At 36.3% G+C, this 13,655-nt stretch overlaps 1 protein-coding gene across 5 annotated transcripts in view; it reads left to right on the forward strand.

Moving 5' to 3' along the window:
- Positions 1-13,655, forward strand: part of Lrba (LPS responsive beige-like anchor protein) — a 728,436-nt gene that overhangs the window by 84,028 nt on the left and 630,753 nt on the right. For all 5 annotated transcript variants that reach the window (XM_046459031.1, XM_046459033.2, XM_046459036.2 and 2 more), the window contains exons 3-5: positions 8,155-8,386; positions 8,604-8,704; positions 13,533-13,628. In XM_046459031.1, coding sequence (XP_046314987.1) covers positions 8,155-8,386; positions 8,604-8,704; positions 13,533-13,628 — 429 coding nt within the window. The remainder of the gene's footprint in view (positions 1-8,154; positions 8,387-8,603; positions 8,705-13,532; positions 13,629-13,655) is intronic.

Consider the following 13,655-nt stretch of genomic DNA (forward strand, 5'->3'; position numbering starts at 1 on the left):
CATTACATAGTTCTTTTTTTTTTAAATTTTTTATTGTTGGCTGTTCAAAACATTACATAGTTCTTGATATATCATATTTCACACTTTGATTCAAGTGGGTTATGAGCTCCCATTTTTACCCCATATACAGATTGCAGAATCACATCAGTTACACATCCATTTATTTACATATTGCCATACTAGTGTCTGTTGTGTTCTGCTGCCTTTCCTATCCTCTACTATCCCCCCTCCCCTCCCCTCCCCTCCCCTCCCCTCTTCTCTTTCTGCCCCCTCTACTGACATTCATGTGTCCCCCTTGTATTATTTTTCCCTTTCCCCTCACTTCCTCTTGTATGTACTTTTGTATAACTCTGAGGGTCTCCTTCCATTTCCATGCAATTTCCCTTCTCTCTCCCTTTCCCTCCCACCTCTCATCCCTGTTTAATATTAATCTTCTTCTCATGCTCTTCGACCCTACTCTGTTCTTAGTTACTATCCTTATATCAAAGAATTCATTTGGCATTTGTTTTTTAGGGATTGGCTAGCTTCACTTAGCATAATCTGCTCTAATGCCATCCATTTCCCTGCAAATTCTATGATTTTGTCATTTTTTAATGCAGAGTAATACTCCATTGTGTATAAATGCCACTTTTTTTTATCCATTCATCTATTGAAGGGCATCTAGGTTGGTTCCACAGTCTTGCTATTGTGAATTGTGCTGCTATGAACATGGATGTAGCAGTGTCCCTGTAGTATGCTCTTTTTAGGTCTTTAGGGAATAGACCGAGAAGGGGAATAGCTGGGTCAAATGGTGGCTCCATTCCCAGCTTTCCAAGAAATCTCCATACTGCTTTCCAAATTGGCTGCACCAATTTGCAGTCCCACCAGCAATGTACAAGTGTACCCTTTTCCCCACATCCTCGCCAGCACTTGTTGTTGTTTGACTTCATAATGGCTGCCAATCTAACTGGAGTGAGATGGTATCTTAGGGTGGTTTTGATTTGCATTTCTCTGACTGCTAGAGATGGTGAGCATTTTTTCATGTACTTGTTGATTGATTGTATGTCCTCCTCTGAGAAGTGTCTGTTCAGGTCCTTGGCCCATTTGTTGATTGGGTTGTTTGTTCTCTTATTGTCTAATTTTTTGAGTTCTTTGTATACTCTGGATATTAGGGCTCTATCTGAAGTGTGAGGAGTAAAGATTTGTTCCCAGGATGTAGGCTCTCTATTTACCTCTCTTATTGTTTCTTTTGCTGAGAAAAAACTTTTTAGTTTGAGTAAGTCCCATTTGTTGATTCTAGTTATTAACTTTTGTGCTATGGGTGTCCTATTGAGGAATTTGGAGCCCGACCCCACAGTATGTAGATCGTAGCCAACTTTTTCTTCTATCAGACGGCGTGTCTCTGATTTGATATCAAGCTCCTTGATCCATTTTGAATTAACTTTTGTGCATGGCGAGAGAAAGGGATTCAGTTTCATTTTGTTGCATATGGATTTCCAGGTTTCCCAGCACCATTTGTTGAAGATGCTGTCCTTCCTCCATTGCATGCTTTTAGCCCCTTTATCAAATATAAGATAGTTGTAGTTTTGTGGATTGGTTTCTGTGTCCTGTATTCTGTACCATTGGTCCACCGGCCTGTTTTGGTACCAGTACCATGCTGTTTTTGTTACTATTGCTCTGTAGTATAGTTTGAAGTCTGGTATCGCTATACCGCCTGATTCACACTTCCTGCTTAGCATTGTTTTTGCTATTCTGGGTCGTTTATTTTTCCATATGAATTTCATGATTGCTTTCTCTATTTCTACAAGAAATGCCATTGGGATTTTGATTGGCATCGCATTAAACCTATAGAGAACTTTTGGTAATATCGCCATTTTGATGATGTTAGTTCTGCCTATCCATGAACAGGGTATATTTTTCCATCTTCTAAGATCTTCTTCTATTTCTCTCTTTAGGGTTCTGTAGTTTTCATTGTATAAGTGTTTCACCTCTTTTGTTAGGTTGATTCCCAAGTATTTTATTTTTTTTGAAGATATTGTGAATGGAGTGGTTGTCCTCATTTCCATTTCAGAGGATTTGTCGCTGATATACAGGAATGCCTTTGATTTATGCGTGTTGATTTTATATCCTGCCACTTTGCTGAATTCATTTATTAGCTCTAATAGTTTCTTTGTAGACCCTGTTGGGTCTGCTAGGTATAGAATCATGTCATCTGCAAATAGTGGTAATTTAAGTTCTTCTTTTCCTATTTTGATGCCTTTAATTTCTTTCGTCTGTCTAATTGCTTTGGCCAGTGTTTCGAGAACTATGTTGAACAGAAGTGGTGATAGAGGGCATCCTTGTCTTGTTCCAGATTTTAGAGGGAATGCCTTCAATTTTTCTCCATTCAGAATGATGCTAGCCTGAGGCTTAGCATAGATTGCTTTTACAATATTGAGGTACGTTCCTGTTATCCCTAGTTTTTCTAGAGTTTTGAACATAAAGGGATGCTGTACTTTGTCGAATGCTTTTTCCGCATCTATCGAGATGATCATATGGTTCTTATTTTTAAGTCTATTGATGTGGTGAATAACATTTTTTGATTTCTGTATATTGAACCAGCCTTGCATCCCAGGGATGAATCCTACTTGATCATGGTGCACAATTTTTTTGATATGTTTTTGTATCCGATTCGCCAGAATTTTATTGAGGATTTTTGCATCTAGGTTCATTAGAGATATTGGTCTGTAGTTTTCTTTCTTTGAAGTGTCTTTGTCTGGTTTAGGTATCAGGGTGATGTTGGCCTCGTAGAATGAATTTGGAAGTTCTCCCTCTTTTTCTATTTCCTGAAGTAGCTTGAAAAGTATTGGTATTAGTTCCTCTTTAAAGGTTTTGTAAAACTCTGCTGTGTACCCATCCGGTCCTGGGCTTTTCTTAGTTGGTAGTCTTTTGATGGTTTCTGCTATTTCCTCAATTGATATTGGTCTGTTTAGGTTGTCTATATCCTCCTGACTCAATCTGGGCAGATCATATGACTTAAGAAATTTATCGATGCCTTCACTATCTTCTAATTTATTGGAGTATAAGGATTCAAAATAATTTTTGATTATCTTCTGTATATCAGAGGTGTCTGTTGTGATATTGCCTTTTTCATCCCGTATGCTAGTAATTTGAGTTCTCTCTCTTCTTCTCTTCGCTAGCATGGCTAAGGGTCTGTCGATTTTGTTTATTTTTTCAAAGAACCAACTTTTAGTTTTGTCAATTTTTTCAATTGTTTCTTTTGTTTCGATTTCATTAATTTCAGCTCTGATTTTAATGATTTCTTGCCTTCTACTTCTTTTGCTGTTGTTTTGCTCTTCTTTTTCTAGGATTTTGAGATGAAGTATGAGATCATTTATTTGTTGGTTTTTTCTTTTTTTAAGGAATGAACTCCAAGCAATGAATTTTCCTCTTAGAACTGCTTTCAATGTGTCCCATAGATTCCGATATGTTGTGTCAGTGTTTTCATTAATCTCTAAGAATTTTTTAATTTCCTCCTTGATGTCTTCTATAACCCACTGATCATTCAGTAACCTATTGTTCATTCTCCAAGTGATGTATTCTTTTTCCTTCCTTCTTTTATGGTTGATTTTCAGTTCCATTCCATTATGATCAGATAGGATGCATGGTATTATCTCTACTCCTTTATATTGTCTAAGAGTTTCCCTGTGACATAATATATGATCTATTTTTGAGAATGATCCATGTGCTGCTGAGAAAAAAGTGTAACTGCTTGATGTTGGGTGGTATATTCTATATATGTCAATTAAGTCTAGGTTATTAACTGTGTTATTGAGTTCTATAGTTTCCTTATTCAACTTTCGTTTGGAAGATCTGTCCAGTGGCGAGAGAGGTGTGTTGAAGTCTCCCATGATTATTGTATGGTGGTCTGTTAGACTCTTGAACTTGAGAAGAGTTTGTTTGATGAACATAGCTGCACCATTGTTTGGGGCATATATATTTATGATTGTTATGTCTTGTTGGTGTATGGTTCCCTTAAGCAGTATGTAGTGTCCCTCTTTATCCCTTTTGATTAACTTTGGCTTGAAATCTATTTTATTGGATATGAGTATGGACACTCCTGCTTGTTTCCGAAGTCCATATGAGTGATATGATTTTTCCCAACCTTTCACCTTCAGCCTATGTATGTCTTTTCCTATCAAATGCGTCTCCTGTAGGCAGCATATTGTTGGGTCTTGTTTTGTGATCCATTCTACTAGCCTGTATCTCTTGATTGGTGAGTTTAAGCCATTAACATTTAGGGTTATTATTGAGATATGGGTTGTTCTTCCAGCCATATTTGTTTATTTATGTTACTAAACATGGTTTGTTTTCCTCTTTGATTATTTTTCCCCCCTTTACTGTCCTACCTCCCACTGTTGGTTTTCATTGTTATTTTCCATTTCCTCTTCCTGGAATGTTTTGCCAAGGATGTTTTGAAGAGATGGTTTTCTAGCTGCAAATTCTTTTAACTTTTGTTTATCGTGGAAGGTTTTAATTTCATCTTCCATCCTGAAGCTTAATTTCGCTGGAAACACAATTCTTGGTTGGAACCCATTTTCTTTCAGTGTTTGAAATATGTTATTCCAGGATCTTCTAGCTTTCAGAGTCTGTGTTGAAAGATCAGCTGTTATCCTGATTGGCTTACCCCTAAATGTGATCTACTTCCTTTCTCTTGTAGCTTTTAAAATTCTCTCCTTTTTCTGTATGTTGGGCATCTTCATTATAATGTGTCTAGGTGTGGGTCTCTTATGATTTTGCACATTCGGCGTCCTGTAGGCTTCTAGGATTTGGGATTCTGTCTCATTCTTCAAGTCTGGGAAGTTTTCTCGTAGTATTTCATTGAATAGATTGCTCATTCCTTTGGTTTGAAACTCTGTCCCTTCCTGTATCCCAATGACTCTTAAATTTGGTCTCTTGATGTTATCCCATATTTCTTGGATGTTCTGCTCATGGTTTGTTAACAGTCTTGCTGAGCTGTCTATGTTCTTTTCAAGTTGAAATACTTTATCTTCATTGTCTGATGTTCTATCTTCTAAGTGTTCTACTCTGCTGGTAGTATTCTCCATTGAGTTTTTAAGTTGGTTTATTGCTTCCTGCATTTCTAGGATTTCTGTTTGTTTGTTTTTTATAACCTCTATCTCCCTGTACAGTTGATCTTTTGCTTCTTGGATTTGTTTATGTAATTCATTGTCGAAGTGATCTTTCATTGTCTGATTTTGCTGTCTGATGTCTTCCTTGAGACTCCAGATCATCTGAAGCATGCATATCCTGAATTCTTTATCTGACATTCCATCTGCTGCAGTTATTACCTCTTCTAACGTTGAGTTGACCTGCATTGCTTGTGGTCCTTTCTTACCTTGTCTCTTCATACTGTTCGCGTTCCTTTCTACTTGGTGAAACTGTTGTGCTATTGAATTTTCCCCCTATATGTTTATATTGGTCTTGTATAGTTGCAAAGTCTCCCTCGCAGGCGCGGGCGGCGGCTCTGCCCCTCCTCCAATTGGGGCAATGTGCCTACCACGCCAGCTGGCCGCTGGGCCTGCTCTGCCGGTCGGTAGCAGGTCCGCCTACCTTGCAGGCGCGGGCGGCGGCTCTGTCCCTCTGCGGGCCGCTAGGCTTGTTCTGTCGGTGGTCGCAGTTCTGCCTACTTTGCAGGCGCAGGCAGCGGCACTGCCCCTCTGCAGGCCTCTGGGGCTGTTCTGCCAGTGGGTCGCAGGTCCGCCTACCTTGCAGGCGCGGGGGGCGTGGCGGCTCTACCCTTCCTCAGGCAGCTGGGCCTGTTGTGTCTTGTCGGTTGCAGGTCTGGCCTGTTCTGTTGGTGGTCACAGTTCCGTCTACCTTGCAGGCGCGGGGGGAGGGGGCGGCTCTGCCTCTCAGCAGGCCGCTGCTCCTCTTCTGCCGGTGGGTCGCAGGCCCGCCTACCTTGCAGGAGTCCATTACATAGTTCTTGATATATCATATTTCACACTTTGATTCAAGTGGGTTATGAACTCCCATTTTTACCCCGTATACAGATTGCAAAATCACATCAGTTACACATCCATTGATTTACATATTGCCATACTAGTGTCTGTTGTATTCTGCTGCCTGTCCTATCCTCTATTATCCCTCCTCCCCTCCCCTCCCCTCTTCTCTCTCTACCCCCTCTACTGTAATTCATTTGTCCCCCTTGTATTATTTTCCCCTTTCCCCTCACTTCCTCTTGTATGAAATTTTGTATAACCCTGAGGGTCTCCTTCCATTTCCATGCAATTTCCCTTCTCTCTCCCTTTCCCTCCCACCTCTCATCCCTGTTTAATGTTAATCTTCTTCTCATGCTCTTCGTCCCTACTCTGTTCTTAGTTACTCTCCTTATATCAAAGAAGACATTTGGCATTTGTTTTTTAGGGATTGGCTAACTTCACTTAGCATAATCTGCTCTAATGCCATCCATTTCCCTGCAAATTCTATGATTTTGTCATTTTTTAATGCAGAGTAATACTCCATTGTGTATAAATGCCACATTTTTTTTTATCCATTCATCTATTGAAGGGCATCTAGGTTGGTTCCACAGTCTTGCTACTGTGAATTGTGCTGCTATGAACATGGATGTAGCAGTGTCCCTGTAGTATGCTCTTTTTAGGTCTTTAGGGAATAGACCGAGAAGGGGAATAGCTGGGTCAAATGGTGGCTCCATTCCCAGCTTTCCAAGAAATCTCCATACTGCTTTCCAAATTGGCTGCACCAATTTGCAGTCCCACCAGCAATGTACAAGTGTACCCTTTTCCCCACATCCTCGCCAGCACTTGTTGTTGTTTGACTTCATAATGGCTGCCAATCTAACTGGAGTGAGATGGTATCTTAGGGTGGTTTTGATTTGCATTTCTCTGACTGCTAGAGATGGTGAGCATTTTTTCATGTACTTGTTGATTGATTGTATGTCCTCCTCTGAGAAGTGTCTGTTCAGGTCCTTGGCCCATTTGTTGATTGGGTTATTTGTTCTCTTATTGTCTAATTTTTTGAGTTCTTTGTATACTCTGGATATTAGGGCTCTATCTGAATTGTGAGGAGTAAAGATTTGTTCCCAAGGTGTAGGCTCCCTATTTACCTCTCTTATTATTTCTTTTGCTGAGAAAAAACAAGTGTAGTATCTGTTCTTATCAGTTTAAAAAAAATTTTAAAAAAGGGTAGTTCTGTATATGTCCATCTAAAAGTATTTTAATTCGTTTAAATGACATTTGTTTAAAATGTACAAAGCTTTGCTATGTAAGGGGAAACTGTAGGTGAGCTAACAAGGTGGAGATGGTCAGTGTAGCATTCTTTGGACAGATTTTTTTTTAAAAATTTATTTTTTATTTGTAGTTGAACACAATACCTTTATTTTACTTATTTATTTTTATGTGGTGCTGAGGGTCGAACCCAGGGCCTCGCCTATGCTAGGCAAGCGCTCTACCACAGTCCTTTGGATGCAATTTTAAATAGCAATGTCAATGAAATTTTCTCGATTACTGACTTTGGGTATGTGACTATGAATAATTTATAATGATAATTGACAGGAGAGAAGAGAGATCAAAATGAAAGGGAATAATAAGTTAGAAACTGACAAATATAAACTCTGAATTTTGTGCTCTCAGTGTTTTTTTAGCTTTTCCTTTATCTTATTTATTTAATTTTATGTGGTGCTGAGTATTGAACCCATTTACTTACATGTGCTAGGCAAGTGCTCTACCGTGAACTTCAACTCCAGTCCCAGCTTTTCATTTTTGCTATGAGCTTATACTGTTTAGGTAGTGAAGGACCTTTAGGTTGTTGTGTGTAGAATTAATAATTTATAAATGAAGTACTGAAATTTAGGAAATTGGAGAACTAATTTAATCTATCTTTATTACTAATAGGATTGTAGGTAACAATTTACCTAAGATATCCTATATTTTGTTGAACACTATATATTTTCATTTTAATATTGTAAGTTTTATGTGGCTTTGTGCTGTCTAAATTTGAAGAGTTCCTTAAAAGCTTTATCCTTTAGAGCTTAATGATTTTTTTAAAAAATCAACTTTTTATTTTTGTGGAGGGTAGGGAACATTTTTATTGTTGGTGGTTATTGCTAAAGTTTAAGAACAAGTTATAGTGAAATCGAAGCACTAATATGCTTTTGTTTTTTTCCCCTGGAAGCTGGTAGGAGGACAGTTTGATTTGGAGATGAATTTCATTATTCAAGAAGGTGAGAGTATTATCTGCATGGTGGACCTACTGGAAAAATGTGACATTACTTGCCAAGCAGAAGTCTGGAGCATGTTCACAGCCATTTTGAAGAAGAGCATACGAAATCTTCAAGTCTGCACGGAAGTAGGCCTTGTTGAAAAAGTGCTTGGGAAAATTGAAAAAGTTGATAATATGATTGCAGGTATGAGTTTTTTTATAGTACAATGTATATGAAGAAATACAATTTGATTCTTAAATATTATATTTTTCTTATTTTATTTAGCAACATTTATTTAAAAATATTTGAGCATGTAGTAATGTAGTAATGTAGTAACTAGACTTTGATATCCAAACATATATTTTAACTCTTTAAGAAATATAAATTGCTTAATGAATTTATTGTTTTCTTTTGTTTCCAGATCTTTTAGTTGACATGTTGGGAGTGCTAGCTAGCTACAATCTGACCGTTCGAGAACTAAAGCTTTTCTTCAGTAAACTTCAAGGAGATAAAGGACAATGGGTAAAAAAACCTAAATACTCTTTGTAAAATATTTCCTTCCTGAAAATATTTGTATCTTTAAGTAGCTAATATTATTGCATATGGAGTAAATGTAAAATTGAGTGGAAGAGATCAATTAAAATAGCATTTACATCTGTATAGCTATTTTTGTGATGATGACACAGGTGAGGACTAAGAGAATGAGTATTTCAGTAGGCTAATTGAATCTTTCTTCAAATTATTCTTTAACTATATATCCAGTATTTATTAGAGGAAAAATTTAACCACAGAGAAAGAAAAGTGTTTGGTAGCAATATATAGCTTTTCTTCTGTAACTTTTCTTCTTTGTAGTGATCCTTAAACTTGAATAATCCACCACAAAAAAAGGCTTGCATTTAATTAGATCCACTCTCCTTAGATGCAGTTTTTCAGCCCTTTGCAGTGGGTGTTGGCAAACTTAGTTTGAATCCCAGGTGCCTTGTCCAGCTGTCTATTTTTACTATTTAGGTGGCTGTTGTCCCTTAAAGGAGTACTACTAAATCAATATTTTATCTTTGTTTTGTTGTATTTCCAGACTTGTTTTAGTTTCCTGGAAAGATCATTGTCTATGGCTCAGCCAGCTGATCCTTAATTTATTTCTATTAAGTGTATTTAAATTTGAGTCCTGCAATTACTATAATTCATCATATGAAAATTTATATTCTTTAATTTCTTTGTATCAGGGTCCGGTTTTCTGTTTCCTTTTCAAGTTTTTATTATTGATTTTTACTAAACTTGAGGATGTTTCTTCTTGTGCCTTACCTCGTGTTTATCCTTACTGAGAGCTCTTCCATTGGTGGGGTTTTGATTTCTTTTTAAAATTTGGAAGAATTTTGGTTATTATTTCTTCAAATATTCTTTTTTTGTCTCTTCTTCCTCATTTTCTGGGACTCCAATTGCAGGTAAGTTAGACCTCTTGGTGTTGTACCACAGTTTATTGAAATCTGTTCACTTTTTTTAGTCTTTCTCTTTGTGCTTCATTTTAGATTTGTTATTGCTGTAGTCTCAAGTTAACTAACGTTTTCTTCTGCAGTATTTTAATTCTATCTTTTGAAAATTTAGATAGTATATATATATTTTTAATCTCAGTGTGTTCATATTTTTCTTTCAGTCCTTGACAGTATTTAGCAAAATAGTTATTACTTTAGAGCTCTTGTCTACTGACTCTATAATCTTATCATTTTCTAAGTCAATTTTTTACTCATTGATTTTGTTCCTATTAGGAGTCACTGCAGATTTCTGTAACTGCTTCTCTAAAACTTCTATCTACCTCAGATTCCCCACACTTCAGTTTCTCTCTCTGCAACTCAGTGATACTTTCAAGTTCTCTTTGGTCTCCTTCTCTCTATGTAGTGATATGGAAACTGACTCCAGACAGAGGTCTTTTTTGTTTGTTTTCATTTCTGAGGGATCATAATCTTGAGCCACCTCTTCTTTTGTCTGAAAATAGTTTTTGTTTCATAAATTTTGTCCAGTTTTCTATTTGTTGATGGTGGGTTTGTAAATATAGGTTTTTATTTTTTTTTTTTTTACGTTCTCATTTTAAGAAGAGGAAGTATGCTTGTTTGATTTTGGTCTTGATTTCTATTCAGATAATTTCAGAATATATGATTGATGTACTTTTGTTATATTCATGAATATAGAAAAGTATGTAAGAAGATAGCAAAGGTTATGAACAGATGTTTATTTATAGAAGAAGAAACCCCACAACCAGATAAATGCCAAATCATTTTAATAAGATCATTCACATTAAAACTGTTGATAATGTTACCTTATCTATAGTATCTATGATTTTAGGGGTTAGGTAATAACAAGCATAGTTGGAATGGTTGGACTAATTTAAACCTTGTGTGTTTTTAGTTGGAATGAACACTGATGGAGCCAACTTCAAGAGGCATCTAGTACTGCTCAGTCACATAAATCATACCCATATTCAATGACTTAATAATTTGCCTCTAAGTATGAATTTCAAGAAATTCCCATATAGTTAAGGAAATATACATGAGGATGTTCACTGAAACATTATTTGTGATGGCATTGAATTATCAGCATGGCATTTATCATTAGGAGAATGAATGGATAGGTAAAATGTATTTGATTCACAGAATTGATGACTATATACAAGTTAGAATCAATGCATGGAGTAATATGAATAAATGTAACAGACATAGGAAGAAATTAATAAGCAGAATTATGTATCTTAACATGATGCCACTTAAATGGTAAGAACAAGCATGCAAGAACATTTTTAAACGGACATATAATGAAAAGATCAAGTTAAGTTAAAATAGCTGATCATGGGGAGGAGAATGAGAATCAGAATAGGTTTAGAAGATAAAGGAAAAATAATGAACAATTATTAAACCAAGAGGGCTGAGACATTAATTATATTTATTTAGCTATTTATTATTAGTTAATCAGACTATTTTGTGCTTTCATAATAGTACAGTGAGAAACCTCTATACCTAAATCAATATCAGTCATGCTATTTTTGTCTTTTACTTTCATAACAGTGAGAAACCCCTATATCTAAATCAATATCTAACTTTCCCATTACTATATTAGCATAGATTTTTACTTATGAATTCAGTGCATTCATGGACATGAACATTTTTTAAAGACACATGAAATATGATTACTAAATTTTATTCTGAATACTCCCCAGCAGTGAGTGGAGAAAAATGCATATTTCAATGTATTCTTTTGTTGATAGGCTTATAGGAAAGGGGATTTGGAGGAATGATTTCTCTAGATGGAAATGCTACAATACTGCATTTTTATTTGTGATTGTAGAGTGGCTTTAGTTACTTTAATTTACATTAGAAATTATTAAAAAAAATTCATGTGATTGTAGTTACCTGTTACTAACTCTGTTTGTAATTGAGTAATATGGTTTCTTGAAAATTTCTTGATAACTTAAGAATGAATCCCTTTCTCTCCCATGCACAAAAGTTAACTCAAAATGGATCAAGGAGCTTGATATCAAATCAGAGACTCTGCATCTGATAGAAGAAAAAGTTGGCTCCAATCTACTTATTGTGGGGTCAGGCTCCAAATTCCTCAATAGGATACCCATAGCACAAGAGTTAAAAACAAGAATCAACAAATGGGACTTACTCAAACTAAATAGTTTTTTTCTCAGCAAAAGAAACAATAAGAGAGGTAAATAGGGAGCCTACATCCTGGGAACAAATTTTTACTCCTCACACTTCAGATAGAGCCCTAACATCCAGCGTATACAAAGAACTCAAAAAATTAAACAATAAGAAAACAAATAACCCAATCAACAAATGGGCCAAGGACCTGAACAGACACTTCTCAGAGGAGGACATACAATCAATCAACAAGTACATGAAAAAATGCTCACCATCTCTAGCAGTCAGAGAAATGCAAATCAAAACCACCCTAAGATACCATCTCACTCCAGTAAGATTGGCAGCCATTATGAAGTCAAACAACAACAAGTGCTGGCGAGGATGTGGGGAAAAGGGTACACTTGTACATTGCTGGTGGGACTGCAAATTGGTGCAGCCAATTTGGAAAGCAGTATGGAGATTCCTGGGAAAGCTGGGAATGGAGTCACCATTTGACCCAGCTATTCCCCTTCTCTGTCTATTCCCTAAAGACCTAAAAAGAGCATACTACAGGGACACTGCTACATCCATGTTCATAGCAGCACAATTCATATCAATAGCAAGACTGTGGAACCAACCTAGATGCCCTTCAATAGATGAATGGATAAAAAAAATGTGGCATTTATACACAATGGAGTATTACTCTGCACTAAAAAATGACGAAATCATGGAATTTGCAGAGAAATGGATGGCATTAGAGCAGATTATGCTAAGTGAAGCTAGCCAATCCCTAAAAAAACAAATGCCAAATGTCTTCTTTGATATAAGGAGAGTATCTAAGAACAGAGCAGGGAGGAAGAGCATGAGAAGAAGATTAACATTAAACAGGGACGAGAGGTGGGAGGGAAAGGGAGAGAGAAGGGAAATTGCATGGAAATGGAAGGAGACCCTCATTGTTATACAAAATTACATATAAGAGGAAGTGAGGGGAGAGAAATGAATTACAGTAGATGGGGTAGAGAGAGAAGATGGGAGGGGAGGAGAGGGGAGCGGGGATAGTAGAGGATAGGAAAGGCAACAGAACACAACAGACACTAGTATGGCAATATGTAAAAAAGTGGATGTGTAACCGATGTGATTCTGCAATCTGTATATGGGGTAAAAATGGGAGTTCATAACCCACTTGAATTAAATGTATGAAATATGATATGTCAAGAACTATGTAATGTTTTGAACAACTAATCATAAAAATAAAAAAAAAGAATGAAAATTTCCACTTAATATTTAGATAAATGGTTGCTGAACTTTTTGCACAATTGGTAAAGATAAATTGTGAAGTTAAAATAGTACAATGTATTTCAGGTACCTGTAGTATTGAAACATAAGCATTACTTAAGCATTTGTTAAATTAAAAAGTGTTTTAGAGAGATGTGGGTAGTGGGTTTATGAAGTTTGTATTTTTACAAGATAACTTTTGCTGCAATCTGATGAGTTTCAAGTATTAAATAATATTGTCTCATATTTATTGATTACCTAATATGTTCTATAATGTTAGAAAAAATGGCATAGTGTGCATTCTTTCTTTAAGATAGTTGAAAAAAACTTTTTTGGTTATTGTATATGCTTTTCAGCTTATAGCATTATTTGTTTTTTCTTGTGTATGTTAAAGCAGAACTATATGTGTTTTTGTTTTATGCTGAATAAAGTGGATAATGAATTGTTAACTATTTTCATAGCCTCCACATGCTGGAAAGTTGCTGTCTGTGTTAAAGCATATGCCTCAGAAGTATGGTCCTGATGCCTTTTTCAACTTTCCAGGAAAGAGTGCTGCAGTAAGTAAATATTAATGAGACAGTCAC

The sequence above is a fragment of the Marmota monax genome, unplaced genomic scaffold, assembly GCF_021218885.2.
Source record: "Marmota monax isolate L192 unplaced genomic scaffold, Marmota_monax_Labrador192_F-V1.1 WCK01_AAM20220418_F8-fsc00002, whole genome shotgun sequence".
Taxonomy (NCBI): Eukaryota; Metazoa; Chordata; class Mammalia; order Rodentia; family Sciuridae; genus Marmota; species Marmota monax.